The sequence below is a fragment of the Tenrec ecaudatus genome, chromosome 1 (genome assembly GCF_050624435.1).
Source record: "Tenrec ecaudatus isolate mTenEca1 chromosome 1, mTenEca1.hap1, whole genome shotgun sequence".
Taxonomy (NCBI): Eukaryota; Metazoa; Chordata; class Mammalia; order Afrosoricida; family Tenrecidae; genus Tenrec; species Tenrec ecaudatus.
In genome coordinates this window covers 47,398,064-47,425,994 of record NC_134530.1, presented here as the reverse complement: position 1 = coordinate 47,425,994, position 27,931 = coordinate 47,398,064, and the positions used below count along the sequence as shown (strand labels likewise).

Sequence of the window (27,931 nt, the reverse complement as noted above, 5' to 3'; positions counted from 1 at the left end):
TTCCTCATGGAGCTGCACATGGGTTTGAATTCCTGACCTTGAGGTTGGCATTGCAATACCGGACAATTGACCTGATAAAGCAGAGGGGCACTCAGTGACGAGCGGGCACATAGGAGGAATGGCATGAAATGCTAGACAGATGATTCCTATCCCCATGCGATGGCAGGCTGGTCTTGGGGTCAACCTGGCCTGCGACAGAATGCAGAATCCCAGTCTGCGATTTGCACAAACTCCCTAGGGCAGTTGTTCTCAACCTGGGGGTCGAACGACCCTTTCACAGGTTCACCCGATTCATCACAGTAGCAAAATGACAGTGATGAAGTAGCAATGAAAATAATGTGATGGTTGGTGGGGTTACCACCACATGAGGAACTGTATGAAAGGGCCACAGCATTAGGAAGGTTGGGAACCACTGCCCTAAGGTCTCAGAATTGATTCTGTAACTATTTAAAATACAAAAAATTTAAAATGCCATGACGAGATGCTGGCTCCTGGTTACCTCCTGTCTGAGCAAAACTGTACCCCCAGAGTTCTCAGGGGAGCGGTGTTTCAGAAGTAGATCTCTCTTTCCAGGTACTTCTGAGTGGGCATCAGCCCACATGGCATCAGCCGGGACTCTTCCACATAAACAAATGGGGGACAACTTCTCCTTCAAGAACTGTGGGGAACTACTTCTGTGCAGTGTGTGCGGGGACCCAAACATATTTAATCCATGCTACATGAAGACCATGGAAGCCAACCTCATCATATGACATGGTGTTTGTTGTTCCGGGCGCTCAGCTCTGTCTGACCATGGTGACTGTATATACCATAGAAGGAGCCGTTGCCAATCACGTGCCACCCTTCCACGTGTTGGGACGTCTGAGCCCGTTGTTGGAGCTATTGTGTCAACCCATTTCTTTTGAGGGTTGTCTTCTTTTTCAATGACTTTACCGAGCCTGATGCCTGTCGGAGCTACATGTTCAAAGAACTCAAGACTTAAATCTCCGATGCTTGCTTTCTGAGGAGCTTCCTGGCTAGTCTGTCAAGACTAACGTGTCCATCCTTCGGGCAGTCCACCAGTGCATTTCATTCCTTTGCCACCATCAAATCTATTCTGGAAATAGGACCTTGAGTCCACCTGGAGACCATCTCAAGGACAGATCTGACCCATTGAGCTCTGATGGAGACTGAAGACAGGCATCGTGTGAATGACACCAAGGGCATCATATTAAGATAGATCGATAGATCAATAGATAGATGGATAGATAGATAGATAGATAGATAGATGATAGATAGATAGATGATAGATAGATAGATAGATAGATAGATAGATGATAGATAGATAGATAGATAGATGATAGATAGATAGATAGATAGATAGATGATAGATAGATAGATAGATGATAGATAGATAGATAGATAGATAGATAGATAGATAGATAGATAGATAGATGATAGATAGATAGATAGATAGATGATAGATAGATAGATAGATGATAGATAGATAGATAGATAGATGATAGATAGATAGATAGATAGATAGATAGATAGATAGATAGATAGATAGATGATAGATAGATAGATAGATAGATAGATAGATAGGTAGATAGATAGATGAGGTAAAAAGGACAGAGGGAAAAGACCAAGTGGATGGTCAGAAGAGAAGGACAGCTGCTCTCGAAGGGACGCTATTCGGCTACAAGAAATGATGACAGTGTTGAACAGAAAAGGTCAAAGGGCAGCTTGACAAGGCAACCTTTTGTAATGAAAGGTACCAAGCCCTGGGACTTGAAAAACCCAAAGGGAAGAAACGCTCCTGGCATTCCTCAAGCTGAAAAAAAAAACCACACCCCCAAACATGGAGGTGGGGTGGGGATCAAGCGGAGAGTTGCAATATTGAAAGATTCAAGGGACTGAAGGGCGCATGGCAAGGCCGTGGAGCAGTTCAACTCTGTCATCGGGGTCTCCAGGAGTTGGCATGCCCCGGCGTCGGGGTGGCAAGCGAGTGAAAGTCCGCACGCGCGCCCCCAGTCGTGCAGCGTCCCAGGAAGGGCCCCGGGGAGTCCCGGCGGGCGTGATGGGCGGGACGGGCGGGACGGGCCGGCCTCCCATTGGCTGCGCGGCCGGGTACCTGCCCCGCGGTGGGCGCGGACACGGAGGCCGGCACCTCGCCGGGCCGCGGGCCGCCGAAGAGTCGCCATGGCAGGGGCCCCGCCGTGGGCCCCCCTGCTGCTGTGCCTGCTGCAGTCCGCTCCGAATCGAGGTAAGGCGCGGCCGGGACCCCCGGGGCCAGAGGCTCCGGGCGGAGACCGGGCTCCCGTGGCGGTGGCAGGGGCGGGGACATTGGACGGGGACCCTCGGCCGCACCGCAGAGGGTGCCAATAGAGCCTGTGGGCCCACGACACTTTCTTTGTGGACTTTCCCGAAGAACCTCTGTGCTGGGAGTGGACCGCGGGGTGCGGGGAGCAGTTTCGGAAACCAGCGCTTGTCCCCCCTGCCCCTGCTTCCGACCCTGTGGGTAGCAGCTCAACACGTCACCGCCCACCAGGGCGCCTCCCTTTGCGAGGCTGGGGCCGGTGCTCTGGGAGCTCTGGCTTAACTTGCCCTTGCTGGGTCCTTACAAGCTGTCTACCTCCCCTCCACGGGGAAAATTCAGTGGCCCCTTGGGGTACAAACCACACACCCCTTTCCCATGATCGGCCCCCAATTGCCCCAGGCTGTCTTTCGGGTCTTAACACGTTGCTGTGAGGCCAAGCAGATCTGCCACAGCTTTCTCCCCGGGGGGAGAACTTTAGGCTAGGAGTCAGAACCACTGTGCCAGGAGGCGCCCCATAGTTACAGCTGGGCTGCCAGCCTCAAGGTGAGCAGTTTGAAACCACCAGCCAGCCACTCTTCTGGAAAAAGCAAGCCTTTCTACTCCCATAAAGAGTGAGTCCCAGAAACACGCAGGAGCAGGCCTCCCCTGCCCTGTGGGTCTGATGAGTTGGGAGTCACTGATGGCAGAGAGGTTGGTTTCTGAGTGCATTCAGGGCACTTTTTTTACAAGCTAATAATACTAAAAGCCAATATTTATTGCGAGACTTCTGCATTCTGGGCACAATATTATATCCTGTTTCAGCTTCACAGCAGGCCCTACAGGATAGAGGTTACCCCACCACCACCCCTTTTGGGACAGGGAAACTGAGGCTCAGAGCAATTAAGGTAGTTGCCGGAGGGGTGAGGGAAGTGAGAGCCACATACAGAGGCTGCAGCTGGAGGGAGCAGGACGGGCTTGGCCTCCAGGGGAGGCAGCTGCAGCAAGGGCTGATGGTCCACCTGGGTCAGTGGGGTGGATGGCCTACCCTTCACACCTCCGCAGCTGTGTGTTTCCAGCCTGAGAGGGGGTGGCGGACCGGGGGGTGCCCCTGTTTCATTGTCACCCCCACTGGCTTTCCTCTCGATCTGGCTGCACTCCCCCTGAGGACTACCTCAGGTGCACAGCTCAGATAGTGGAGTCATACTCAAGGTCAAAGTACAGCCAGATCCTGAGTCTGGACGTGATTTCCACACAAACTACCTGTGTAGACCCAGGCAGTTGCTTTAATCTCTGCCTCCGAGCTACCTGTCCCTCCCTCTCCCCTCCCCACCCCCCATTGAATGGAGGTGACACCAAACCCCAAGGCAAGTTGGCTCTGGGGAGTGATGAAGTTTGTGTATAAGGTGCCCAGCTGGTGCCTGGAACCCCATGAAGGCTGGACGGGGCATGGCTCCTCCAGTGGCTCCCTCTTATGTGTGATTCAGGGCAAACTTTGGGCCTGGCCTGGCCTGCCCACCTAGTGCCGTACAAATGACAAGTGAGCAGACTCCTGCCTCCTTAAAGCCCAGAAGCCCACTCGCCAGGAAAGCTTCGGCACCCAGGTGGTCCATTTCCAACTGTGGCACCCAGGATGCGGAGCAGCAAAGGTCTGTGTGTGGGTCTAAAAGGCCAAAGGTGGGCAGGCCAACCTCAAGAGCGGAGCTAAGAGCCTCTCAGTAACCCCCCCCGCCCCCGCCCCTTCCCTGACGCCCTTCTGTCGCCTGTAAACATTTCTGCCCTAGCCCCATGATGCTGCAGTTGAATTTGCCACAAGACCATGAGCTTCTGAAGGCGGGAATCGGGTTCTGCTCCTCTTTAGAGCCCCAGCCCCCAGCCAAGGAGAATGAAGTGAAACACCAGGGGAGCCGGATAGGCCTGGGGGTGCTTCTACAAGGAACTCAGAGCCTCCTTCCTCCTAAATAAGGAGCCCCGGTGGTGTAGTGGTTACATATTGGACTGGGCACCCTAAGCTCGGCCGTTTGAAACTACTCGCTACTCCTCAGGAGAAAGATGAGGCTTTCTGTTCCCATAAAGTCTTGACACAGTGTGGGAATGGTGCCTGATCTGACCCACCACACTGAGGCAAAACATCACTGGCGTGCAACAGAACAGCAAAGCGAGCAGAGCAAGGAAGTCCCAAGGGGATACCAAAAATAGACTTTGGGGCCAGGGTGTGGTACCCCATCAGACTCAACCAGAAAACACTCCTTAAGGTAAAAAAAAAAAGACCTTGAACTATTTACAGGCTTTTTTTTTGTCACTGACTTGTTATTGTTTTGTTTTCTTTTGTTGCTTTGTTGTACTGTCTTGTTTTTGTGTATATTGTTATCACTGCAGGTCTATCTAAATAAGATAGGTGGGATAAACCATCTGGAGGAGAAAACAACAGGACCGGATGATTCTGGGAGGACATAGGAGAGGGGAACTCAGGGGAGAGGAAGTGGGTGTTAACAAACCCAGGGACAAGTGATCCAAAATCCGTCGTGAGGAGGTGTAAGAGGCCTGGTAGGACTTGATCAAGGGCAATGTAACAGAGGAATTACTGAAACCCAAATGAAGGCTGAGCATGATAGTGGGACACAAAGAGAGTAAAAGGAAATAGAGGAAAGAACTAGGAGGCGAAGGGCATTTACAGAGGTCTAAATATAGGCATGCACATATGTAAATATATATGATGATGGGAAAATAGACTATATGCATATATTTATAGGTTTAGTATTAAGGTAGTAGATGGACATTGGGCCTCCAAGTAACTCCCTCAATGCAAGAATACTTTGTTCTATTAAACTGTCATTCCATGATGCTCACCTTTCCAACATGATCACTGAAGACAAAGCGGATACATAAGCAAATGTGGTGAAGATAGCTGATGGTACCCCCGCTATCAAAAGGTGTAGCATCTGGGGCCTTAAAGGCTTGAAGATAAACAAGCAGCCATCTAGCTTAGAAGCAACAAAGCCCACCTGGAAGAAGCACACCAGCCTGTGTGATCATGAGGTGTCAAAGGGATCAGGTATCAGGCATCAAAGAACAAACAATCATATCATTGTGAATGAGTGGTGGTGTGAAGAGGGACCCAAAGCTCATCTGTAGGCAAATGGACATCCCCTTACAGAAGGGTCGTGGGGAGGAGACGAGCCAGTCAGGGTGCAGTGTAGCAACGATGAAACATACAACTTGCCTCTAGTTCCTAAATGCTTCCTCCACCCCACTATCATGGTCCCAATTCTACATTACAAATCTAGCTAGAACAGAGGATGTACACTGGTACATATAGGAACTGGAAACACAGGAAATTCAGGAAAGATGAACCCTTCAGGACCAGTGATGAGAGTGGTGATAACGCGAGGGTGGAGGGAAGGTCGGGTAGAAAGAGGAAACCGATCACAAGGATCTACATATAACCCCCTCCCTGGGGGACAGACAACAAAAACGTGAGTGAAAGAAGACACCAGACAGTGTAAGATATGACAAAATAATAATAATTTATAAATTATCCAGGGGTTTTTTTGAGGGGGAGGGGAAAAAGTGAGGAGCCGATACCAAGGGCTCAACTAGAAGGAAAATATTTTGAGAATGATGACGGCAGCAAATGTACAAATGTGTTTGACACAATGGATGGATGTACGTCTGTGATAAGAGTTGTATGAGCCCTCAATAAAATGACTTGGGGAAAAAAGGGTTAGTCTTGGCACACACTCCCCACCCCCCTACCCCCAGGGCAGTTTTACTCTGCCCGGTAGGGTCGCTATGAGTCAACGTGGACTTAATGGCAGTGAGTTTGAGGTTTTGGTTTTACCTCCTAGGAGCGTGGGAGGATTGAATGAGAAACTGCAGGGAAGGGACCGAGCCCAGGGCTTGGTAAGGCCACAGTACATGTTTGCTGTTATTATGTTTCATCAGCATCCTTCTCATGTCTAGAGATGTCAGGGAAGATTTCCTGGCAAATGTGACATTTGATCAGGTAAACCAGGGCTCTGAACTGGTTCTTCCTAGGCTTGGCCCATGAAGCAAAACCAGAACCGACCGATCCAAACCCATCAAAGTGTGGGTGAGCCGGAATGATACCTGGAACAGAAAAGAATACAGATGAACACCTGGCTAGAAATTTCATTTCCTCCTTAGAAAACAAAGGCAATGGGGCCTTGCATAGCAGCCAGATCTCCTGATTTGGAAACCAAAGGCGCCTGACTCGAAGATGGTGGCTGACCACATCGTTGGACTGTGTCACTTTCCAGTCGTCTATCCTCCCACCGCAGGCTCCCAAATGGCTTTCCTGTGCCTCTCCTGAGTCTCCCACCGCACAGCTTCTTCCACCCGCCAGCCTTCCCATTCCAGCTATCATGCTGGTCCTTCCAAATGTTCAAAATTGAGGACTATTTTGATTCCAAGTCTTGGATTAGAGACCGTGAACGCCAGGCAGTCGGAGATAGCTGGGCTCATAGATACCTACCAGAATGTAGTAGCCTGGGACCAGCAAGGAGGAAGACGAGCTGCAGGCTGGTGGCCTGCAGGGGAGCCGTCTGGGAGAGGTCAGTGAGATATGGGGCCAGACCAGGCACCTCACTGGAGAAGATAGACTGGATTTGAAGAGCCAGGGCAGATCGTGAGGCGGGGATATTGAATCATCAGATGCACATTGCAGATGGTGAGGGTTGGTAATGAGGTGGGGTGCCCGGAAGGGAAGTAGGGGTGAGTTAAGGGTCAGGGAAGGTGCCCCTGAGACAGGGGCATCTGAGTAGAGACGAGGAAGAAGCAAAGGGATGATCCCAGTGGATATCCAGCGGGGAGCAATTTAGGCAGAGGGAACAGCATGTGCAAAGGCCCTGAGGTGGGAGTGCCTCTCTCTGACTGCTCTGGGAACAGAGAAAAGGCCAGAGGGACTAAAGAGGGGGGAACATGAGGGTGAGCAAAAGGTGGGACTGGGTAGCGCCTTGTAGGAAGTGGTGAGGAGTTTGGCTTTTGCCTTGAGTAAGATGAAGACCTTTGGAGAGTTTCCGGCACTTTCCTTTGATCCCTGTTGTTGTGTGAATGGGCTGAGAGTCCAAGGTTAGAAGCAGAGAGACCGATTAAAAGGCTTTTGGAAGTAATGCAAGTTCTCGCAGTACTCGTTCATTCACCCACCAAACACTTACTGGGCACCCCTGCAGTCTATGGTGACATGGCTGAGAACAAGGCGGAGCCCCTGCTCCTTGGGCTCCTCAGGCTGTTCCCCTCCTGCACCTGGGAGGGCTCCTAGTGCCTTTGATGGATCCTGTTCTGTGGGGTAGGAGCCCTGGTGACGTCGTGGTTAGAGTAGGGCTGCTACTCAAAAGGTCAGCAGTTCGAACCCACCAGTGACTCCATCCACAAGAGAAAGATGAGGGTTCCTACTCCATAAATATCTACAGTCTTGGGAGCCCACCGGAGCAGCTCTGCTCTGACCCAGGGGGATGCTATAAGCCAGCATCCACTCAATGGCAGGCAGAGTTGGAGAGTGTGGTGTGCCCCACCCACCGGGACAGATGCAGACAGTCACCCCAGGGCTCCCTCTCAAGCCCATGCCCTCCTCCACCCCAGCCACCCCTGACCCCGGACGCCCCGCTACTGCTCCTAGTGACCCCTGTCAAACCCTGGGGGCAGCTCCTCACCTTGTGACCTCTCTCTGTCCCACAGGGAGGCCCCACCTGGCCGCTCCCCAGAACGTGACGCTGTTCTCCCAGAACTTTGATGTGTACCTGAAGTGGCTGCCAGGGCCTGGCAATCCCCCGGACGTGACTTATTTGGTGGCCTATCAAAGGTAGAGAGGGTCGATAAAGGACTCGGGTCGGGGTGGGCAGGACGCGGGGCACGTGGCTTGCTGGGATGATGGCATTCAGTGTGGTGAGCATTGCTGGTTCTGTTTTTGTCCTGTGGGAGTTGGCATGGAGCAGGAACAAGGAAGGAGAGGGTCGCTTGAAGCTCAGGTAAAGCCTAGAGGTAGGACTGAGCTTAAGAGAGCAGCGGCAGGAGATAGCCCTACCAGGGGCGGGGTGCTGCTTCAAGTAAAGTTGGAGCAGGTAGAGTGGAGGGTCAAGTGATGGAATTCTTTTTCATTTTAAAGAAATGATTTTATCTCGTTGTTGTTGAGAATACAGTCAACAAAACATACACCAAGCTGACCGTTCACACATGAACCATTCAGTGACCCGGATTACCTTCTTCCAGTGGTGTAAATACTCCCACTCTCCTTGTCCTGCACATCAAAAAATTCATTACCAATCTCTCAACTTCCTTTTCTCTGCTTGACCCCTTACAGAGAGTTGTGAAAGTAACTTAATACTCAAAGGAGATTTTTTTCAAACTATGGATGCTGAACTATTGTTTGATTTTAAGATTTGAAGGCTTGTTTGGGGTTTAGAATTAAAGATGATCTCAGGGGAATAGTCTCAAGGGTTCATCCAATCTTCATGGCTCCAGGAAAGTTGGAGTCTATGAGATTTTGAAACTTCGTTCTACATGTTCTTCCTGTTGATCAGGATTCTTCTGTACAATCGGTGATCAAAATGCTCAGTAACGGCAGCTGAGCAACATCTGCTTCCTCGGTCTCAGAGCAAAAGAGGCGGTGGCCAGACCGCCCGTATCTTCTTCTGACCCCTGCATCTCCCTCCGCTCCGCGGGAATGGAGACTGCTTATTGTGCCTTGCCTGTCTACTTGCAACCTTGAAAACTCCGAGCACTGTGCCGTGAACAAGGTGGTGAAACAGAAGCGCAGTGTTAGGCCAGACTGTCCAGAGAAACAAATCCAATGACACTCGTCTGCATATAAGGTAGAGTTCTGTATCAAAAAATAATTATATATAAAGAAGGCAGCCCAACTCATGTCCATGCGTCTGATCCTAGTCCATAAGCCCCTCTTTGCTCCCATAGTCACGGGCATTGACGCAGGGTTGAGGAATGCTCGCGGGCTGGTGAGTGCAGAGTCCTCTAGCTCCGCGGTCAGTGGGAACAGGGCAGGGCTCTGGCAGCTCTCTGCAGTCAGTGGCAGAGGCCCAGCAAGCAGGAAGGCAAGGGGCGGAGAGAGAGGGAGGTACCCACAGACCGCCTTGTAAGAAGGCCACGCCGCCAAGGAGACATCAGCATCAGGCTGTGACCTGACTGACAGGTTGGATCCCACCCCTACATTTACATACGTCTTCAAGCTGACGTAAAGTCGTCTAACTACCACAACCACTGGACACGTTGTTAGACCATAAACATAACCATAAACCTCCAAACCAAGAAACCAAATTCCATTAGATGTTTGATGCTATATAGTTTATTGTGCCAGCCTGGCCGATAAACACAAGTAGGATTAACTGAAGGGCAGAGGGATAAATGGCTCCGTGAGCCTCACCTTGCTTGTTCTGTGCCTCAGTTTAAAGGGGTACACTACCTGTGGGATGCCTAGCCTGTGGACTGTGTCGCTGTAAGTTGAGGTCCCTTTAAGCTCACACGATTGGAATGTTCATCTCTGGAGCTGGGGACTGACAGTTGATGACAGTTGGGGACCTGCCTTGCTGTTTGCTGCCTGGGTATATATAGCCCAGCTCTCTCTACAGAAGGGGACTGGCACCTGGCAGCTCTCAAAACTTGAAGGACTGCTAGTGTCTCACTGCTTTATAATTTAACTGTTAATTTCTTGTATTATCTATCTGTATATTATTTAATGGTTTATTTCTTGAATTATATATCTATCTTTATAAATATATTTATATATAATTACTAGCAATCTGGTTTGTCTCTCTAGAGAACCCTGTTCAATACATTTGGCTATACATAAGTACCCTCAGCAACCCCTCTTTCTGTTGTTGTTGTTGTTGTAAAGATATCTATCACTGAACTTTTGCCCCTTCAACTTCTTACATGTTGTTGGCAGCAATTACAGTCAGTTTGGGCAACCCCATCCAGGTGGTGGAATTCCTGAGTGCCTGGATGAAGTGCTTAGTGCTGTTTGCAGAAGAAAACCCAAAAGACCAAACCCATTTCCATTGAGCCAAGTCAATCCCGACTCATAGCAACCCCATGTGTTATGGATAAGAACTGCTCCCTACATTTCCTTGGCCAGGATCTGGCCAGCAGCCGATCATCAGCCCTTTCTCCTGCAGAGCTGCTGGGTTGGTTTGACCCACCAACCTTTAGATTAGCAGTTGAGTGTGAACTGCTTTGCATAGTCCCCACAGAGCCTGTGGCGGTCCTCACTAGATGATCGCTGAGCCTGGAGAGAACCTTGGGGTCCTTATCAACTTGTAGCCCAGCCACCTCCACTGATCTTGAGTGTCAGAAAGCAGACTGAGATCTATTTGAATGCTTCCGTGGGAAAGCAAGATGATGAAAGCAGATGTTCAGGAGGCTTCGTCGGGAATTGGTGGGGAGGAGTAAGTGGGAAGAGGAGGGAACTATGGACTATTTCTCTTTTCCTCCCAGTATCAACCTGAGATCATCCCATGGAGAGCTGAGAGGTGCCACAACATGGAACAGGACGTGAATAGGGCACAGGGTGTTCTTCCTGTCCCCCTGAGATACTGCCTTCTGTCGGACGCAGGTGTGAGAGGTGGGACCTGGCCTGGGAAAGGACAGACTACCAGAGAGGTTGCAGAAGTACTCAGCTACTGCCTGTTTGCTGTGGGTTAGGCACGTGGAGTCGATACAGTCAATGGAGTTGACCTTCACAGCAACTCATGTTGTTTCATTGTTAGGGGCCAACAAGGTGGCCCTGACTATAACATCCTATGTGCAATAGAATGAAACATCGCCCAGTCCTGCCAGGTCCTCACAGTCAAGTGCGCCCGGGCTTGCGCCCATCGTTGTGGCCACTGCGCCAATCCATCTTAGCTGTCTGTCTCTCTCTCTGCTGACCTGCTTGCTGACCAGCCTCACGCCGTTCTTGAGGGACCTGTCATAAGCATATGAGACAAACTCTCACATCCTTGCTTCTTCTAAGAAGCATCTGGCTGCATTCCTTCCCAGACAGACCTGCCATTTCTTCCGGAAGGTCATGGCATGTTGAATCTTCTTCACCTGCACCATAATTCAGGTACGTCGCTTTATCTCTGGTCTTCTACATTCACCGTCCAGCATTCACATGCGCATTCAGTGATTGAAAACATGGGGTTCATTAAGGAAGTAGTTAACGTGCTATACGGCAGTCAGAAATGTCCACAATACAGCGCTCCCAGTCAGAAGCATCTCTTCTCAGCCGCGTGGCCTCCCGGCCTCTACCCTGCTCAGAGCAGGGCTGCAAAGGTCCTTTAGTGCCGCTGACAAGTGCTCAAAAGGCACTGCACAGAAGCCTCAGCCTGAAGGGACTAGACCCTTGCTTTGTGGATCTGCCAGCCTAGTTCCCCCAATTAAGTGCTTGGGGGCAGTGGACTCCACAAGCAAGCCACCTGCCCAAAGACCCTCAGCTTTGCCTGTTCCATGGGAGAGAGCCCACCCAAGGGACTGTCCCGGTCCCATTGCTCACCTGCCCCTCCTCTGGCCTCACAACCTTGGACAGTGTGCACAGGTCTCAAGTTCAAAAGGCTGCACACCACGCTCCGCTCTTCCTTCTTGGTGGTAGTTTGATGCCTGCCTCGACCCCCCACTCTCCACCTTCATCCCTACCCAGATGACTCATTTTATACCCAGTCAGAAAACAGAGTTGACCAATCCGCCATTCGAGTGCCAACATTTTACAATCACAGTTAACGCTGTTAGCAGTGACTCACAAAATCAGAGTCCTATCAAAATCTTCCCTCACTCTTACCCAGACCCACCAAGAAGAGAAGACACATAGCCAGTCTGCGTGGTCCCCCGTCATTGGTAGGAGTGCAGACGATGGCTAGAAAAACCATATAAAGCAAACCGCTGCACCACAAACCCACCATCTTAACACTTGTTTTCTCTTTGCTCCACTGTTCTCTGTTCCTTTCTCTTTCTAGTCTTTTTGGGTGGCGTTTTAAAATTTACTTTATTTCCTCCTCTAGTAGGTTACTACGCAATGTTTTATGACTCTTTCACTGTTTACCCTGGAGATTACCGCACATACTTGACCTATTAAAGTCTAATATAGCTGAGCTGCTTCACTTCCTGAACAAATGCTACAAGGACTTTAAGACGCTTCAAACCCATTAACCTTCCTCTTATCTTCTCTGCCATTGTCTTGCATGTTTATATTTTAATTCTTCAAGTATTTTCAAACCACAGGGCAATGATTATTGCTCCACACAGTCAGAATGAAAACTTGTCCACCTGTTTTCCACGGCTCTTCACCCTTCCTGCGTCATCCTTCCTCCAGCTTGACCTGAAGACCTAACTTTGGTTGATGAGGATCAGCTGATAACAAATTCTCTGTGTTGTATTTTCTTTGTTTTCCTTGAATTTTGGGCTATCAGATGGGTAAATATCCTAGAATGACAACTCTTTCTTTCAGTGTTTTGAAGACCCCAATCTGTTTCCCTTCTAGCGTCAGGGTTGCTGTCAGCTGTCCGTCTCATTAAGTTGCTCTTTGCTGGTGAACGTCATTTGTCTGGGGTACATTGATGGTCTTCTCTTTGTCTTGGCTTGTCATGCTTTAGCTGTGGTGTCTGAGGTTTGATACCTTTATCAGTTATGGAAAAGTCTCGGCCACTGTTTCCTCAGGTGAAGGCAGAGGGGGTTTCACTTTAGGCTGCTAACTACAAGGTCAGCAATTTGAATCCATCAGTCCCTCCAAGAGAGAGCGAGGAGGCTTTCTACTCTTGTAACTGCTTATAGACTCAGGGACCCATGGAGCAGCCCTACCGTGTCCTGTGGGGTCCCTCTCCGTCTATCCGCTGCTTTTGCCCCATTCTCTCTCTCCTCTCCCGGGGCTTCAAATATGCTTATAGTAAAACTTTTTTACGTGTTTCTAGGTGTACCTTATACTCTTTTTCTGTATTCCCCGTCATTTTTTCTTCCTACATATTTTCAAGTTTACCAATTTTCTGTTTGTCTGTGTGCCTAATCTACTTTCCCTAATTTTAGTTATTAGAAAGCTCACTTGAGTTTTTAAAATTGTTTTCAGTTCCCTACATTTTTTTTCTTTCTTCACTTAATCAGTTATTTTCAATCTGTGTCTCCTAGCTCTTATATCTGGTACTGTTTCTATTGAGTGTTTTCTCTTGGTTTTGCTCCGTTTGTAATATTTTTACATTCTGATTTTTTTAATTATAAAATAATTTGATAATTTTAAACTCTGGGTGATAATGTCTTCTTCCAACGAGTCTGCATTTGCTTCGGTCAGGCAGTAAGGGTGGGGACCAATCATTTTAATGTAATCAAGATGGATTTTTTTACCAATCAAATCTGAGTGTTGGTACGGTTGTTTATTAGGCTGGTTTCTTAGAGAAACAAAACCACTGACCTATCTGCATATCTATATCTATCTGTCTAGATACACATGAGGGGCATCTAAACTTTTTTTCCAAAGCTATGTATTTAAGTCTTTTTTACAAAACAACCTTATCACCTTCAAAATACTCTCCATTACACTTAAAACTTTTGTCAAATCTGCGATTCCATTCTTGGAAACATTTTTCAAATTCATCTGTTTGGAGGGCTGACAGTACCTGCCTCATTTTGTTCTTCACTGCTTCTACATCGTCAAATCCCTGTCCTTTCACGTCCTCCTGCATCTGGGGAAACCAAAGGAAGCCGCATGCACAGAGCGAGGCTGGGTGAGTCAGGTGCATGGGGCAAGAGAAGCATGTTGGTTTTTTAATCAAAAACCGGCTCACTGAGATGACTGTGTGAGCAGGTGCATTGTCGTGGTGGCAAAACCAGTCCCCTGTCTGCCACAAATCAGGCCTTTTTTGTCACACACTGTTATACAATCTTTTCAGAACCCCTAAATAGGCTGACCTGATGGAACGAACTGCAAATGCGCTATGACTCGACATTTTCATCCATTTGGAAAGTTGACAAATGTTCAGAACGAGGTTTGTCACCAATCGACAAACCACTTGTACGCTTGAGTTTTCCCCATGGTGCTAGTTGTCCTTGTAAACTGTGTTCAACATCACAACAGTTTTTGTGGCATTTTTCCTGACAGGAAACAAAATTTCATTGCTGCACGCTGTTCTTTTAAATCAGCCATTACGAAAAACGAGGTTTGAACGAAACTGCTTTTATGAAAAAGTTCACTGTGACCAGAGAGAACCTTCCCAGGAGATGCCACTGGGTGCACTAACTCAGAACGAGTGCTTTATGCTCACCTAGTTGGGGAAATGTGTACTATGAAAACTCCACCAAGAGGAGCTTTTGGGGGGTTTTGTGTGTGTGTGTGTGTGTCTCTATGTGTGTGTGTGTGTGTGTGTACCACCTCATGTGTATATATGAGAGTTTTGTATCAAGAAAATAACATACAGTTGTAGACGTGACTACATCTGGTCTAAGTTCCATGGGTCAGATGTGAAAAAGGAGGCTTCTAACTCACATAGCTTTAGGAACGGAAGATCGGTGGGAACACCATAGCCACATCAGGCTGCAGAGGAGGATGCATGCAAGGTCAGCAGGTCAGACTGTGACTGGAACAGTGAATGGACCCGAGGTCAGCAGGTCAGACAACAGGCCATTGACGGCTCCTGGGATCAGCAGGCAATGTGGTAGGCTATTGGTTCAAGTCCAAAAAACTGGATGGAGGTCAATGAGCTGGGTGCAGGTTCCAGACCCAGCAAAAAGCAAGCAAGTTTCCCCATAGCGTCCACTTACCCCTGAAGAAAACTCACTGCCATTGAATCAATTCTGACTCATGGCGATCCTGTGGGTTTCCAAGACCATAACTCTTGACAGGAGTAGAAAATCACATCTTTCTTCTGTGGAGCAGCTGGTGGTTTTCCACTGCTGGCCTTGCACTTAGCAGCCCAGTGCTTAACTCCTACATGAACAGACTTCCTTTCAGGGCTGTGGCCTGAGTAAGGGGTTTGCCGGGTCTGTTCACAGCAGGTTCCATCATGGAGTTGATTAGATTATGTTAGGTCACATCATGGGAGAGTACTAGACTTCAGCTGCCAAACCACTGAGAATCCTGACTCAGCCAAGTTGACACAAAACCCAACTAATTTATTTATTTCTAATTTGCCTTAATAAAGCTTTGACTTCATCAAGTCCCCCTTTCCTTGACAGACCCTGAATTGCAACTTTCACCCTCTCTGAGACTACTGAAATCTCTGTTCAATTTATTAGCCACAGCTGGACATCCCCCTTACAGAAGGGCCGTAGGGAGGAGAGGAGCCAGTCAAGGTACAGTGTAGCAACGATGAAACATACAATGTTCCTCTAGTTCTTTAATGCTTCCTCCCCCTCCCCCACCCAACTATCATGATCCCAATACTAATTTACAAATCCGGCTAGACACAGAGGATGATAAGAGCTGGAAGCACAGAGAATCCAGAACAGATAACCCCCTCAGGACCAATAATGAGAGTAGCGATACTAGGAGGGTGGAGGGAAGGTGGGGTAGAAAGGGGGAACCGATCACAAGGATCTACATATAACCCCCTCCCTGGGGGTTGGACAGCAGAAAAGTGGGTGAAGGGAGACATTGGACAGTGGAAGACATGACAAAATAATAATAATTTATGAATTATCAAGGGTTTGTGAGGGAGGGAGGGGGAAATGAACTGATTTCTAGGACTCAAACAGAAAGAAAATGTTTTGAGAATGATGATGGCAACAAATGTACAAATGTGCTTGACACAACGGAGGTATGTATGGATTGTGATAAGAATTGTATGAGCCTCCAATAAAATGATTTTTTAAAAACACTTATTAGCCTCTTAGCTGCTACTTGAGATCACAAATCTCTGGGCTTTCTTCATCTCTGGGATCTTGGCCCCTCGAGTCATCTCAGCCCTAGTCTGTCTTCACTGAAATCTGTTTTAAAATATTCTGTCAATCTTTCTAGATAATCTCAGAAAGTATATACAGATTGTTTTGTCATAGCTAGATGTAAAAGACCTGATTTTAAGTTGAATGTCCTTTAAGGTTACTAAGTAGGTTTTATTTGTCCAAGGGAATTACTTGTCCCCTTTTTTGAGATCATGAATGAATTTGAAATAAACTCAAATTCCCCTTCTCCTGGTCTATTGATATGTTCAGAATGCACATTACAGTAGGAAATTAAGTGGTGGTGGTGGGGTGTTTCTTCTTTTTCTGTTCTCTGAAAGTTTTCCAAGTTTGAAATTGCCCTTTTCTTGAATACTTGTTAAAACTCATCTCTGTAACTGGGACGAGAGTTGCCTTTCTGAGAAGCCTTTGAACATGACAGCTTTCCTTCCTCCTTTTCAGTTGGATTCGTTTCTGTCTTCCTCTGAACGTGTCCGTTCAACTCAGTTTCCATTTTAATAGAGGGTTATCCGGTAGGCAGCCACAGACCTGCCTCTGCCACTGTAAGCTGCTTTTGTGGTTCTGCACGGTCCACTGCGCCACATCCTACGCACTCTTTGTACCCATGTCCCTTTACTCAGCCTCGCGCTTCTGAAATTCCCTCTTGTGTCTATTGCTGGTTCATGACTATTGCTGAGTGAATGGTATTCCATTCTAGAGGAGCCCTGGTGGCGTAGTGGGTACAGGTTGGGCTGCTAACCTCAAGGTCAGCAGTTTGAAACCACCAGCCACTTTGGGGGAGAAAAATGGGGCTTTCTACTCTCGTAATGAGCTACAGTCTCAGAAACTCACAGGGCAGTTTACCTTGTCCTCTCGGGTCACTATGAGTCAGAATTGATGGCAGTGAGAGGTTTGGGGTTTTTTATTCCATGCTACAGCTACATAGCAGTTTATCGATCATTTGCGCATTGATGGGTATTTGGGCTGCACCCTGTTTGCTGCTGTATTGAAGAAAAGTGCCATGAACGCTCATGTAAAAATCTCTGTCATCCAGAAGCCGACTGCTCCTACTTCGTAAGCTGAAATGGCATAAAGCAAAGCGCTTTTCACTCATTTAACTGGGAAACCTTTTTGAGCTTTTGCAGACCCCCAAAAGCAAGCGACACGTAAACTCTACACCAGCACCAACACTTCATGCTCCCAGACACGTTTCAGAGCCAGCGGCTGACACGCTGCCTGCCATTCTCGGGAAAGGAACTTGGCCACCCCACTGTTCCCGCTTCGGAGCATGCTGCCTCTTTAGAACAGCTCACCAGCAAACAAACACTGGGTGCAAGTGTTTCTGCCTTTTTTCATAAAATCAAAAATAAAAATCTAATCATTTTATGGGGGGACTTATACAACTCTTATCACAATCCATCCATCCATCCATTGTGTCAGACATATCTGGACATTTGTTGCCCTCATCATTCTCAAAATATTTGCTTCCCCCTTGAGCCCTTGGGATCAAAAAAAAAATTTTTTTAAGCAAAATTCTCTTGGGATTTCTTTTGGTTAGCAAAAAACCGGTACCAGCGTAGGTCTTTTGTAAAAGCAAGGTAGCCTAATGCACACCTTAGGCAAGCAGGAGATACCTGTGTTTTCATTTCACGTGCATGAAGACCTAGGAGTAGAGTCTGGACAATATGGTAACGACTCGTGTGTGTCTTTACAAGAAGCTACCAAACTGTATTCAAATGGCTTTCCCTCGCTCCCACCAGCAATGAATGAGTGCTGGCTGTACCCCATGCTCGCCAACAGGTGGAATTCCATCCTTTTACTCTCAGTCATTCTAGTGGGCTGAAAGAACCCCTGCTGGCACAGTCGAGCTACCAACTGCAAGGTCAGTGGTTTGAATGCACCGGTCGCTGTGAGGGAGAAAGATGAGGCTGTCTGCTCCCTTGAAGATGTAAAGTCTCAGGAATCTAAAAAGGCGGTTCTACTGTGGTTGTCGGGTGGGAAAGAAGAGGGCCTGCGTTTCCTGGTCACCATTGCCAGATTACAGAGACCAGGTGGATTCGGAAGATTCTAAGTGTGATTTTCACATTTGTGGGGAAAGAGAGCAGGGAATTCTTCCTCCACATGCTGGTCCCCCATCCCTTTGTTCTCACAGGATAGGTAGACAAGGCCGAGAGAGCCCATTCTTTCAGACAGGCACAAATCTTGGAATGACAGGGACAAGCTAAGAAAACAAAGTTTAGGTTTAGCAAAGATCTTAAGTAACAAGGCTTCCATTACTCAGGGATCCTAAATCTTGAGGAGACAGTCTGGGAATGCAGTTCCTGGTGCTTAGTGAAGGGAGGGAGGAAGCCTGGGAGATTCCCAACCCTCAGATAAGAATCGGGTCATGAGAATTTGCCTGGACACTGTCACAAGATACCCTGTGAGACCAGATGGAAGGGTTTAGCTCAGGGCCACAGGCCTGGAGGGTTCTAGCTAAGTTACATCTAAGCAGAGTATATCATTCTCTTAACGACATTCTATTTCCAGCCTAAAATAAGGCTCTTCATGCCACTCCCTATCACTCTGTCCTATAGAGGGGTTAGGAGTCAGAACTGACTCCATGACAGTGGGTTTGGGTTCAGAGAGTTGGAAGTGGTATCACCGTGTGCAGCGAATGACCTAGTAGGACCTTTTTTTGCCATGCATAGTCTTGTAAGTCCCCCACAAAGTTTGCAGTGACTACATCAGTAAGGTGCTTATGGCCCACAAAAGGGATTGGACAGCTTGCTAATGGGGTGAAGGGGGGAAAGGTACATGGAACCCCTAACAAAGGGATTGGTCAGTTTTTCAATCCTGCTAGGCTTAACGGGACCCAGTCCCAGTAGAAATATCGGACCTTACTATCTTCAAGAAGAGGCCAAAGCAGAACTCACATTTAGACCCAGGGTCTCGAGACTGTGAATCTCCTAGACTCAGGGGAGAGAGCTGTCACGAGAGAGAGTGATAAGCATCCAGTACCAGCCAAACCAGGAGACAGGGAAGAGACGGTGGTGGTGGGCTTCCTGGACCCCGGAGAAAGGTAACTACAGAGGACGTACAACCCACCGGCAGAGTGAGGTGTCTCCAGACACGTGATGGCACGAGGCTCGCCAGCTCGTGGGGGAGGAGAGCTGAGCACCTTCTGGCCGGAGGCCTCCTGAAGGAGTCTGGTGCGTTCCGGCATTTCTGCACAGAGCGGAAACAGCTCTGTAACACTTCCTGGAGCAGGAGGAGGCAGGAAGGCCAAGCGTGTCCTCGAGGACCAGGAGGAGACCCCTGCATGATCAAGACAAACTAAAGATGGGAGACTGGTTTTTACATGTTTTCTGACCCTGATCTTAAATTGTAGTCTGTTAGACATCCCTCGTCAGCCCCATCACGGTGGGTCTGGTTGGTGAGTACGCTGGGACCTTTGCCATCAATGATCAAACCAAGCAGAGAAGTCGACTGCTGTGGGAGGGTTGGCTGGTATCAGAATTGGTTAAAAAAAAAAGAGGTTGGAGGCTGGAGGCAGGTTTGACCTCGGCTTTATAGGGATGAGCTTGAAGCCGATTCTTGCTGCTCTTGGAACTGCAGGTCGCTACCCTTCTCCCTTCATCACGCCCATTGTGGCTTTCATTTTCATTTCCCTGGCGATTGATGGTGCTGAGCACCCCTTGGTGTGTTTATTAACCATTCATCTATCTCTGAGAAGGGGGTTGTCCACGGCTTTGTGGTTGCCCATTTGTATTGGACCGTTTCTCTCATTGTTGGGTCGTGCTAGATCTTCAGTCCTTTGTCAGAGAGATGTCTTTGTGGTGTTGTTATGGGTGCTGGGAGGTGCTCGCAAGTTGGTTCCAACTCGGACTAACCCTGGGCCAAACAGAATGAAACGCCCCGGCCCTGCTCCACACTCACCGTCATGTCTACGTTGGGGCCCATTGTTGCAGCCATTGCGACCATTCGTCTTGTTGAAAGTATTTCTCTGTGTTCATGGTTCTCCACTTTATTATTCATGTCGTCCTTCTCCGGGGACGAGTACTTCTTGATGATGTGTTCAAAAGACGCTGGACCCAGTCTTGTCACCCTTTCCTCTGCGGGGTTCTAGGTTGTGCTTGCCCCGACATAGATCTGTTGGCATTTCCGGCAGACCACGGTGGACTCAGGACTGATCCCCAGCACCCTCGCTCATACGCACCCATTCTTCTTCAGTCTTCCCTCGCCATTGTCCAGCTTTCACATCTACAACCGGGTCTGAGGCGATGGAGAAGGGGACCTCTTGGCTTTCAATACTTTCAAGAAGTCGCTTGCTAATTATTTGTTCAATGCAAGATTGCTAGATTTCCACTTCCGTGAGCACTGGGTGTGGATCCTAGATTGCTAGATTTCCACTTCCGTGAGCACTGGGTGTGGATCCTAGATTGCTAGATTTCCACTTCCGTGAGCACTGGGTGTGGATCCTAGATTGCTAGGTGAGCACTGGGTGTGGATCCTAGATTGCTAGATTTCCACTTCCGTGAGCACTGGGTGTGGATCCTAGATTGCTAGATTTCCACTTCCGTGAGCACTGGGTGTGGATCCTAGATTGCTAGATTTCCACTTCCGTGAGCACTGGGTGTGGATCCTAGCCAAACGAAACCCTGAGCAGCTTCATTCTTTCCATCCCTTCATGGTCCAGTTGTGAGAATTTGGGGTTTGGTTTTTTTTTCACATTGAGATATAATCCACACTGAAGGCTGCATCCTTGATCTTCATCAGCAAGTGCTTCAAGTCCTTCCAGCAAGGTTGTGTCTTTCGAATATGCCAGGCTGTTAGTGAGCCTCCCGCCAGTCGAACTTCTTGGACTACATACACATTGAACAAGTATGGGGAAAGGACACAAACACAACACTACATTTCCTGATTTGAAGCCCCTTGGTGCCCCCTGTTCTGCTCGAAGGAAGCCCCGATGGTACAGTTGGTTATGCGGTTGGGTGATTAACCCAAAGGCGAGCAGTTCAGACTCAGCCGCTGTCCCACGGGGAAATGAGGGTTTCTGCTCCGGGAACGATTCACAGCCTCGGAAACTGGACGGAGCAGCTCTACTCAGTTGTATGGGGTCGCTCTGCGTCCGAATCAGCTCCAAGTCAGTGGTTTTGTTCCAGTTGAACAGCTGCCTCGGCGTTTCTGTGTAGGTTCCTCACGAGCACACTGAAATGTTTTGGAATTCGCATTCTACACAGCATTCTCTCTGGCTTATTATGATCCGCACAGTGAACTGTCTTTGTATGGACAATAAAATCCAGGTAAGCATCTTTCTGGTGCCCTCTGCTTTCAGCCAAGGTCCATCTGATTTCGGCAGTGCGGTCCATCACTCCACTTCCCCTTCTGAATCCAACTTGAACTTCTCACAGCTGTGCCGCGGGAGCTGATTTTTAATTAACTTCAGCACAATGTTGCTTGCCTGTGATATTCATGGGGTTGTTGAGTGATTTCTACATTCTTTCACATGGGCACAGCACGGCTCTCTCCAGTCGGCTGGCCAAATCTCCGTTTTCCAAATCCCTCGGCATGGGCTTGTGCCGCATCGAATTTTGGAAACCTTTTCGATGGCTGGCCATCAGTTCCTGGCGCCTTGCTTTTCCCTAGGGCCCTCGGCGCTGCTCCAGCTTCTTTCAGTCCTCTTGATCCTAGCTGCCTCCTGGGTGGTCGAACCTCACCAATCCTCCTGTATCCCTCCCACCTTCCGATGCTTCCTGGAACGTCCAATAGTTTGCCCCTAGAATCCAAAAAATGGCAGCACGAGGCTGGAGTTTTCGCTTCGGTCTTTCAGCTTGAGAAACGCCTAGTGTGCTATCTTCCCCTTTGGTTTCCTATGCCAGGCCTCGGTGCTTGTCAGCATCGTATGAAATGTAATAGCGCCCACTGTCCTTTGCACGCCTCGCTGTAACTCTGAGGTATTACAAGTTCTCGTGCTAATAGTATCAACTCAGACCAGACCAAGCTCACTGCTGGCGAGTCGATGCTGACTCTTAGCAAGCCTTTAGGACAGGGTGGGACCGCTCCTGTGAGTTTCTGAGACCGCAGTTCTTTAGAGGAGTAGAAAGCTCTGTCTTTCTCCATGGAGCATCTGGTGGTTTAGAACTGTAGACCTTGCGGACTGCAGTCCAACACATAACCACTATGCCACCAGGCCTCCTCAGTAATACTATATATATTACTGGACTATATAACACATATATTCTATTATATATAATACCGCATATTATGTTGTGGTGTATTAATTTATGTCATGTTATATATTCTATTATGTAATACTATATATGATAAGAATATTGGAATATTATTCGATATAAAAGTATTAAAAGTACTATGGATGCCCAAAAGGACAAACAAATCTGTCTTAGAAGAAGCGTGGCCAGAGAGCTCCTTAGAAGCACGGGCGGCAAGACTTTGACTGACATGCTTTGGACATGTTGTCAAGAGAGACCAGTCCCTGGAGAAGGACATCATGCTTGATAGAGTAGAGGGGCAGCAAAAAGAGGAAGGCCCAGAAGCAGTAGATGGACACAGTGGCTGCACCCCGGGCCCAGGCGCAGGAGCAGTGTTGTGGACGGCGTCGGCTGCGCACAAGAGGGTCGCTGTGGTCAGAACGACCTTGGTGACGTCCAGCCACAACGTCGCTACCATGTGTGAGTCGTACCACTGTCGCCTCTCAGTCCCATTCAAAAGCGTTCTCAACCTGCTCTTCGATTCCGTCAAGTTCTTTTCCTTGATGCTTTGTTCCACGTACCTGAACTACCGTACGAGCAAGAGCAAACCTCCTAGTCTCGGAGCATTGCTGTCGTCTGCTTTTTGTCGCAGATTGACATCGACTCCAGGCTTTTGTCTCACATCCTCTGAGAGACCCGTCCCTGGAGCAGGACACCATGTTTGGTAGCGGGGCGGCAAAAAGGAGGGGGGCCTACCCTGAGAAGGACTCACACGCTGGCTGAAACAGGGCTCAAACAAGACCAGGGTTGGTACATAAGGTCCCGCGAGGGCAGACCGACGCACTCGGCAGCCCTAACAGCAGCAGCAACAGACCTCTCGCCTTTAGGAAAACCTCTTCTCTTTGTCCACCGTTGCCTCAACCTTCGGAATTCACCCATTTGCTCAGTTTCCAAAACCAGACGTGGTCGTCAGTTGCATTCCCACCCCACCCCCACCCCACCCCACATTTTACATCTGATCCATGAGCTAATTCTATAGCTTTCCCTCCCAAACCCATCCCCTTTCCACCCTCTCCACCACTGTGTTCTGCTGGACCACTGGTGCCTCCTCCTGGGTTGGTGGTTTTTACCAGAATGACCTTTGCTATAGCTTATTGTGCCAGCCTGGCCGATAAACACAAGTAGGATTAACTGAAGGGCAGAGGGATAAATGGCTCGGTGAGCCTCGCCTTGCTTGTTCTGTGCCTCAGTTTAAAGGGGTACACTACCTGTGGGATGCCTAGCCTGTGGACTGTGTCGCTGCAAGTTGAGGTCCCTTTAAGCCCACACGATTGGAATGTTCATCTCTGGAGCTGGGGACTGACAGTTGATGACAGTTGGGGACCTGCCTTGCTGTTTGCTGCCTGGATATATATAGCCCAGCTCTCTCTACAGAAGGACTGGCAACTGGCAGCTCTCAAGCCTTAAAGGACTGCTAGTGTCTCACTGCTTTATAATTTAACTGTTAATTTCTTGTATTATCTATCTGTATATAATTTAACGGTTCATTTCTTGTATTATATATCTATCTTTATAAATATATTTATATATAATTACTGGCAATCTGGTTTGTCTCTCTAGAGAACCCTGTCCAACACAACCTTTGACAAATGTTCAGTCTCACTGTTCAGAACTTTCCAGGGCTTTCCGCCACACTTGAAATAAAATCCAGGCTCCTTACCAAGACCTGAGGCCCTGCCGAGCCTGCCCTACCTTCCTTCCTTCCTTCCACCCTCAGCCCCAGCCAGCCACCCGCTCTCCTCCCTGCTTGCCCCCTGGACTTCGACCTCACTGGCCTTCTTACCTTGCTCTGAGCAGTTCCGTCTCATTCCCTCTACAGGCCTTTGGTGTTTCCTCCTCCTTCAAACTTTCACCTGGCCCCTTCATAGGTCGTGACCTCAAAGCCACCTCTTAGAAGAGCCCCCTCCACACTCCTCGCCCCCCATCCCCCGAGCCATTTCAAAAGCATCCACTCCCACGTGACCCTGTGCTATCTTTCCTACGGGGCTCAACAGTGCCTGGGCCACTTGTCCACGTGACTGCTGTCCCTCGTTCCGAGTGTAAATTCCTTAGGGCTGGACCTCACCTGTCTGTGCACTGCCAATTCCCCGTGCCCAAAATAATACCCAACACACGACTTCTGCTTATTGCTGACTGGCAGCCCCCTCCCCCCAGCACCCCTCATTGTGCCCGGTTCACAGCAGGTGCTCCACCAACAACAGAACAAATGAACACAGAGTCACGAGTCCTAGCAAAGACAGCGACCCCACGGCCCTGTGATGGAGGCGTGAGCTCCTGTGTTTACAGACGGCAGGACTGCGGCTCAGGGCACTCCATGACCTCTCTCGGATCCCAGAGCCTGAACTTGCTACCACACTGTTCGGCCGTCAGTCAGTGGTTGTCCGGATGACTGTCTGGATGGACAGCTGGCATGAGCAAAGGAACGGTCTCTGAGCTTCCTTCCACTAGCTCGGAGAGGGCGAGACCCCAACCCAAACCCTTCTGCTTCCTCCCTCAGCGAAACCCGCCCTAAACTTTGGCGGAAGGTGGACTCGTGCGCGGGCACCAAGGAGTTGATGTGTTCTCTGATGTGCCTGAAGAAGCAGGACTTGTACTTCAAGTTCAAGGGACGGGTGCAGGCCACTTCTCGCTGTGGCAAGTCCAGGTGGACAGAGTCCGAGTTCATGAACTACCTCTTTGATAGTAAGTCTGTAAACCAGGACCCTTCCGCAGAGGCTTGCTATCCTGGCCCTCTTTCCCTCCCTTTCCCAGAACAGAGGACAGCTCTCTGGGGCAGCCATGGTGCCAGGCTTATGTCTGGATAGCCTGGCTTCATGGTGGGCTGGGGGTTGGTGGGTGGGGGAGTTCCAGCCAGCCTCAGCAGTTCCTCTGGGGCCACCTCAGGGGCCTGCATGGAGAGAGGTCACACGCTCCATTGCAAGACCACTTACATGTTTACTCCTCTTCATTGTTGTTCAACTTCTCTCTTTAAGAAAACAAACTGCTTTTTGTTCTGGTTGCAGAAGTAATTCCAAATGTGGGGTAGGACTTTATGGGAAGAGCATTGGAGGAAGATAACAATAGAGGAAGATCCGCATAGATAAGAATGAGGGTCCCATGCTCTGAGGTCCCTGGAGGTAGCTGACACTGGCTGAGGAGGGCTCACTCTCCCCCTGGTTTGTTGTATTTCTAATCTTCACGGCCGCCGGGTGAGATTTAGTTTCACTGCTGCTTTCGAAAAAGTGACTTGCCTGGATACACAGTTACAGTGGGGGGTTGAAATAGGATGTGAACTTGGGTCTTTCTGACCTTGGGCAAGCAGATACTGGGCCAGGCTTCAGAGTAGGCAAAGGGCAGTAGCGAGGAGTGGCTAATCCGTGGACATTGACCGCAGGGAGCTTAGCTCTGCAGTCTGCTCTCCAGGTTTCTCAAATCGCTGGTGGGCACAATGAGACTGACCGGAAGGTTAAAAAGAGAAGGAGCAACCGATGCTTGTCAGTCTTTTCCAAGACCGAGCACAGCCAGTGTTGCTACGCGTGATTGCTTCCTTCTCCCGAGAGCTCTCTGGGCCGGGCCTTCCTGGAGGCTGGGGAGAGGCAGTGTGACCCTTAGAGGGTACTGATAGGTTCTATTCTCGTCTGCCAGTGGAGCCAGCCCCGCCCAACCTCACCTTCACCCACAGAGAGGGGATTCTCAGTGTCAATGCCACATACCAGCTGCCACAGTGCATGCCCTCAGTGGACCTGAGGTACGAGGTGTATTTGTGGACGGAACAGACGGGGGACAAGGTAAGAAACCCCTTGGCTGCTCCTAGTCCGGGTCCCTACCACCATCGCACCAGACTTTACTTCTCTCACCTCCCCCGACAGCCTGCTCAGAACACTATTTTCAGGAAGCTTCCCCAGAATACACCCACTCCTGGCAGTCACTCCTGCCCACAGGCCAGCTGGTATCAGTCACATCTCAGGGGCTGGTGTGTGAGAATGTCTCGTAGGACAGGGCCTACCCCCAGGGAAATCCAGGACCCCGCTACCCGCCTCCGTCAGAGAGGCCACATACAGGGCATCCAGCCCCTGCTTGTCGCTGGGGCCCCAGCACAGCAGTTTGTGTCGTTGTTTTGAAATGTAGTTCAGCAGTATTGACATGTAAGTGATGTGCCGCACAATCCAGTGGTTTAAGTGTGTTAAAAAGAGTTGTGCAGTCACCAGCACAAGCAATTTCAGAACAATTTTCTCATTCTTATATCCGTGATTATTAGCTCCCCATTTCCCCCAACCTCCCCTGCCATAACCCTAAGGAACTATTCATCTAGTTACTGTCTCTACGGAGTTCCTATCCTGGGTTTCATATAAAGAAAAGCATGCCCCCCAAAAAACACAACAAGTAAAACACAGAAAAACCTCAATCCAAGCGAAAGCAGAATAGAAACTAGAACAAATTAAAAATAGATCAAAAGGGAAAACAAATGGCAATGTGTTAAATTTTAATCTAACTAGACCTGTCGTACTTCACTTTCCGGTGCACTCTGTGTGAGGGCAAGACTGTGCACATCCCTGGCGAATGGTCTGAAGGAATTCAACAGAGGTGGAATCTGCGTGGGGGGCTCTGCAAATGCATTTTGGGTTTTCGCTGTCATCAATAGCCTCTGCAAACCAGGTGCTCAGAGCTTAAGCCCTAATACAGCTCCCTCCTCTCATCTCATATCTATGATTTACAATCCTTGGATCACATGGCCTGTTGTGCTCCCTCTGTGTAGACTTAACTGACACCTCACTTAGATGGTTGCTTGCTTGTCTGTTCTGCATGATGAGACCTCCCTTCTCTTCCCAGTAAAATCTGATTGAAGTAGGGCGAGCTCCAAGAGACCTGGGTTCACTAGAGAAACAAAACTAGTGATGCTTATATATGGCTATCTAGATAGAGAAATAGATAGCCAGGAAATTGCTCCCATCATTGTAGAGGTAGGCACGCTCTGAGCCCATGGGTCAGATGTCAGGCCAAAGGCTTCTCGACTCGAGGAGCTGCAGGCACTACTGAACCCCAAACCAACAGGTCAGGCAGCAGGCTTTTGATTACAAAGTGAATTGTCAGGTGCTACAGCAAGCCACTGGCTTGAGTCCGCAGAACCAGAGGTCAGAAGACAAGCCAGATGCAGGAGCCCAATCCAGCATACAAGCTTTCTCACACCATCCATGTATATTGGAAGCAAACCACCTCTTCAAGGAAACATCCTTTCAGTGGATTAGCTGCTCACCACAGATTGCATCATGGAAGTTACTGCATCCGAACTGCCAAAGCACTGGGAATCCTAGCCCAGGCCAGTTGACACAAAGCCTTAACTATCACACCTAGTCACAGAGAAGTCAGAAAGCACAGACAAGTTCTAGAAAGAAAACTGCAAGTACCCAGAGATGACCATTGCCCATTCGATCAATTCCTGTTCATAGCAACATAGGTGGTTTAATTTTAATTCCAGATTTTATGTACCCTATCAGATCTAAAATGTTAACATTTCAACATGTGATTCATCTACACATAGCTGAGATAGCTTATGTCCGCC

The 27,931-nt window shown here is 48.9% G+C and overlaps 1 protein-coding gene across 2 annotated transcripts in view; it reads left to right on the top strand.

The window, feature by feature from the left end:
* The first annotated feature begins 2,181 nt into the window (after positions 1-2,181).
* Positions 2,182-27,931, top strand: part of IFNLR1 (interferon lambda receptor 1) — a 29,676-nt gene continuing 3,926 nt past the window's right edge. For both annotated transcript variants that reach the window (XM_075538496.1, XM_075538494.1), the window contains exons 1-4: positions 2,182-2,245; positions 7,973-8,096; positions 24,890-25,074; positions 26,017-26,159. In XM_075538496.1, coding sequence (XP_075394611.1) covers positions 2,182-2,245; positions 7,973-8,096; positions 24,890-25,074; positions 26,017-26,159 — 516 coding nt within the window. The remainder of the gene's footprint in view (positions 2,246-7,972; positions 8,097-24,889; positions 25,075-26,016; positions 26,160-27,931) is intronic.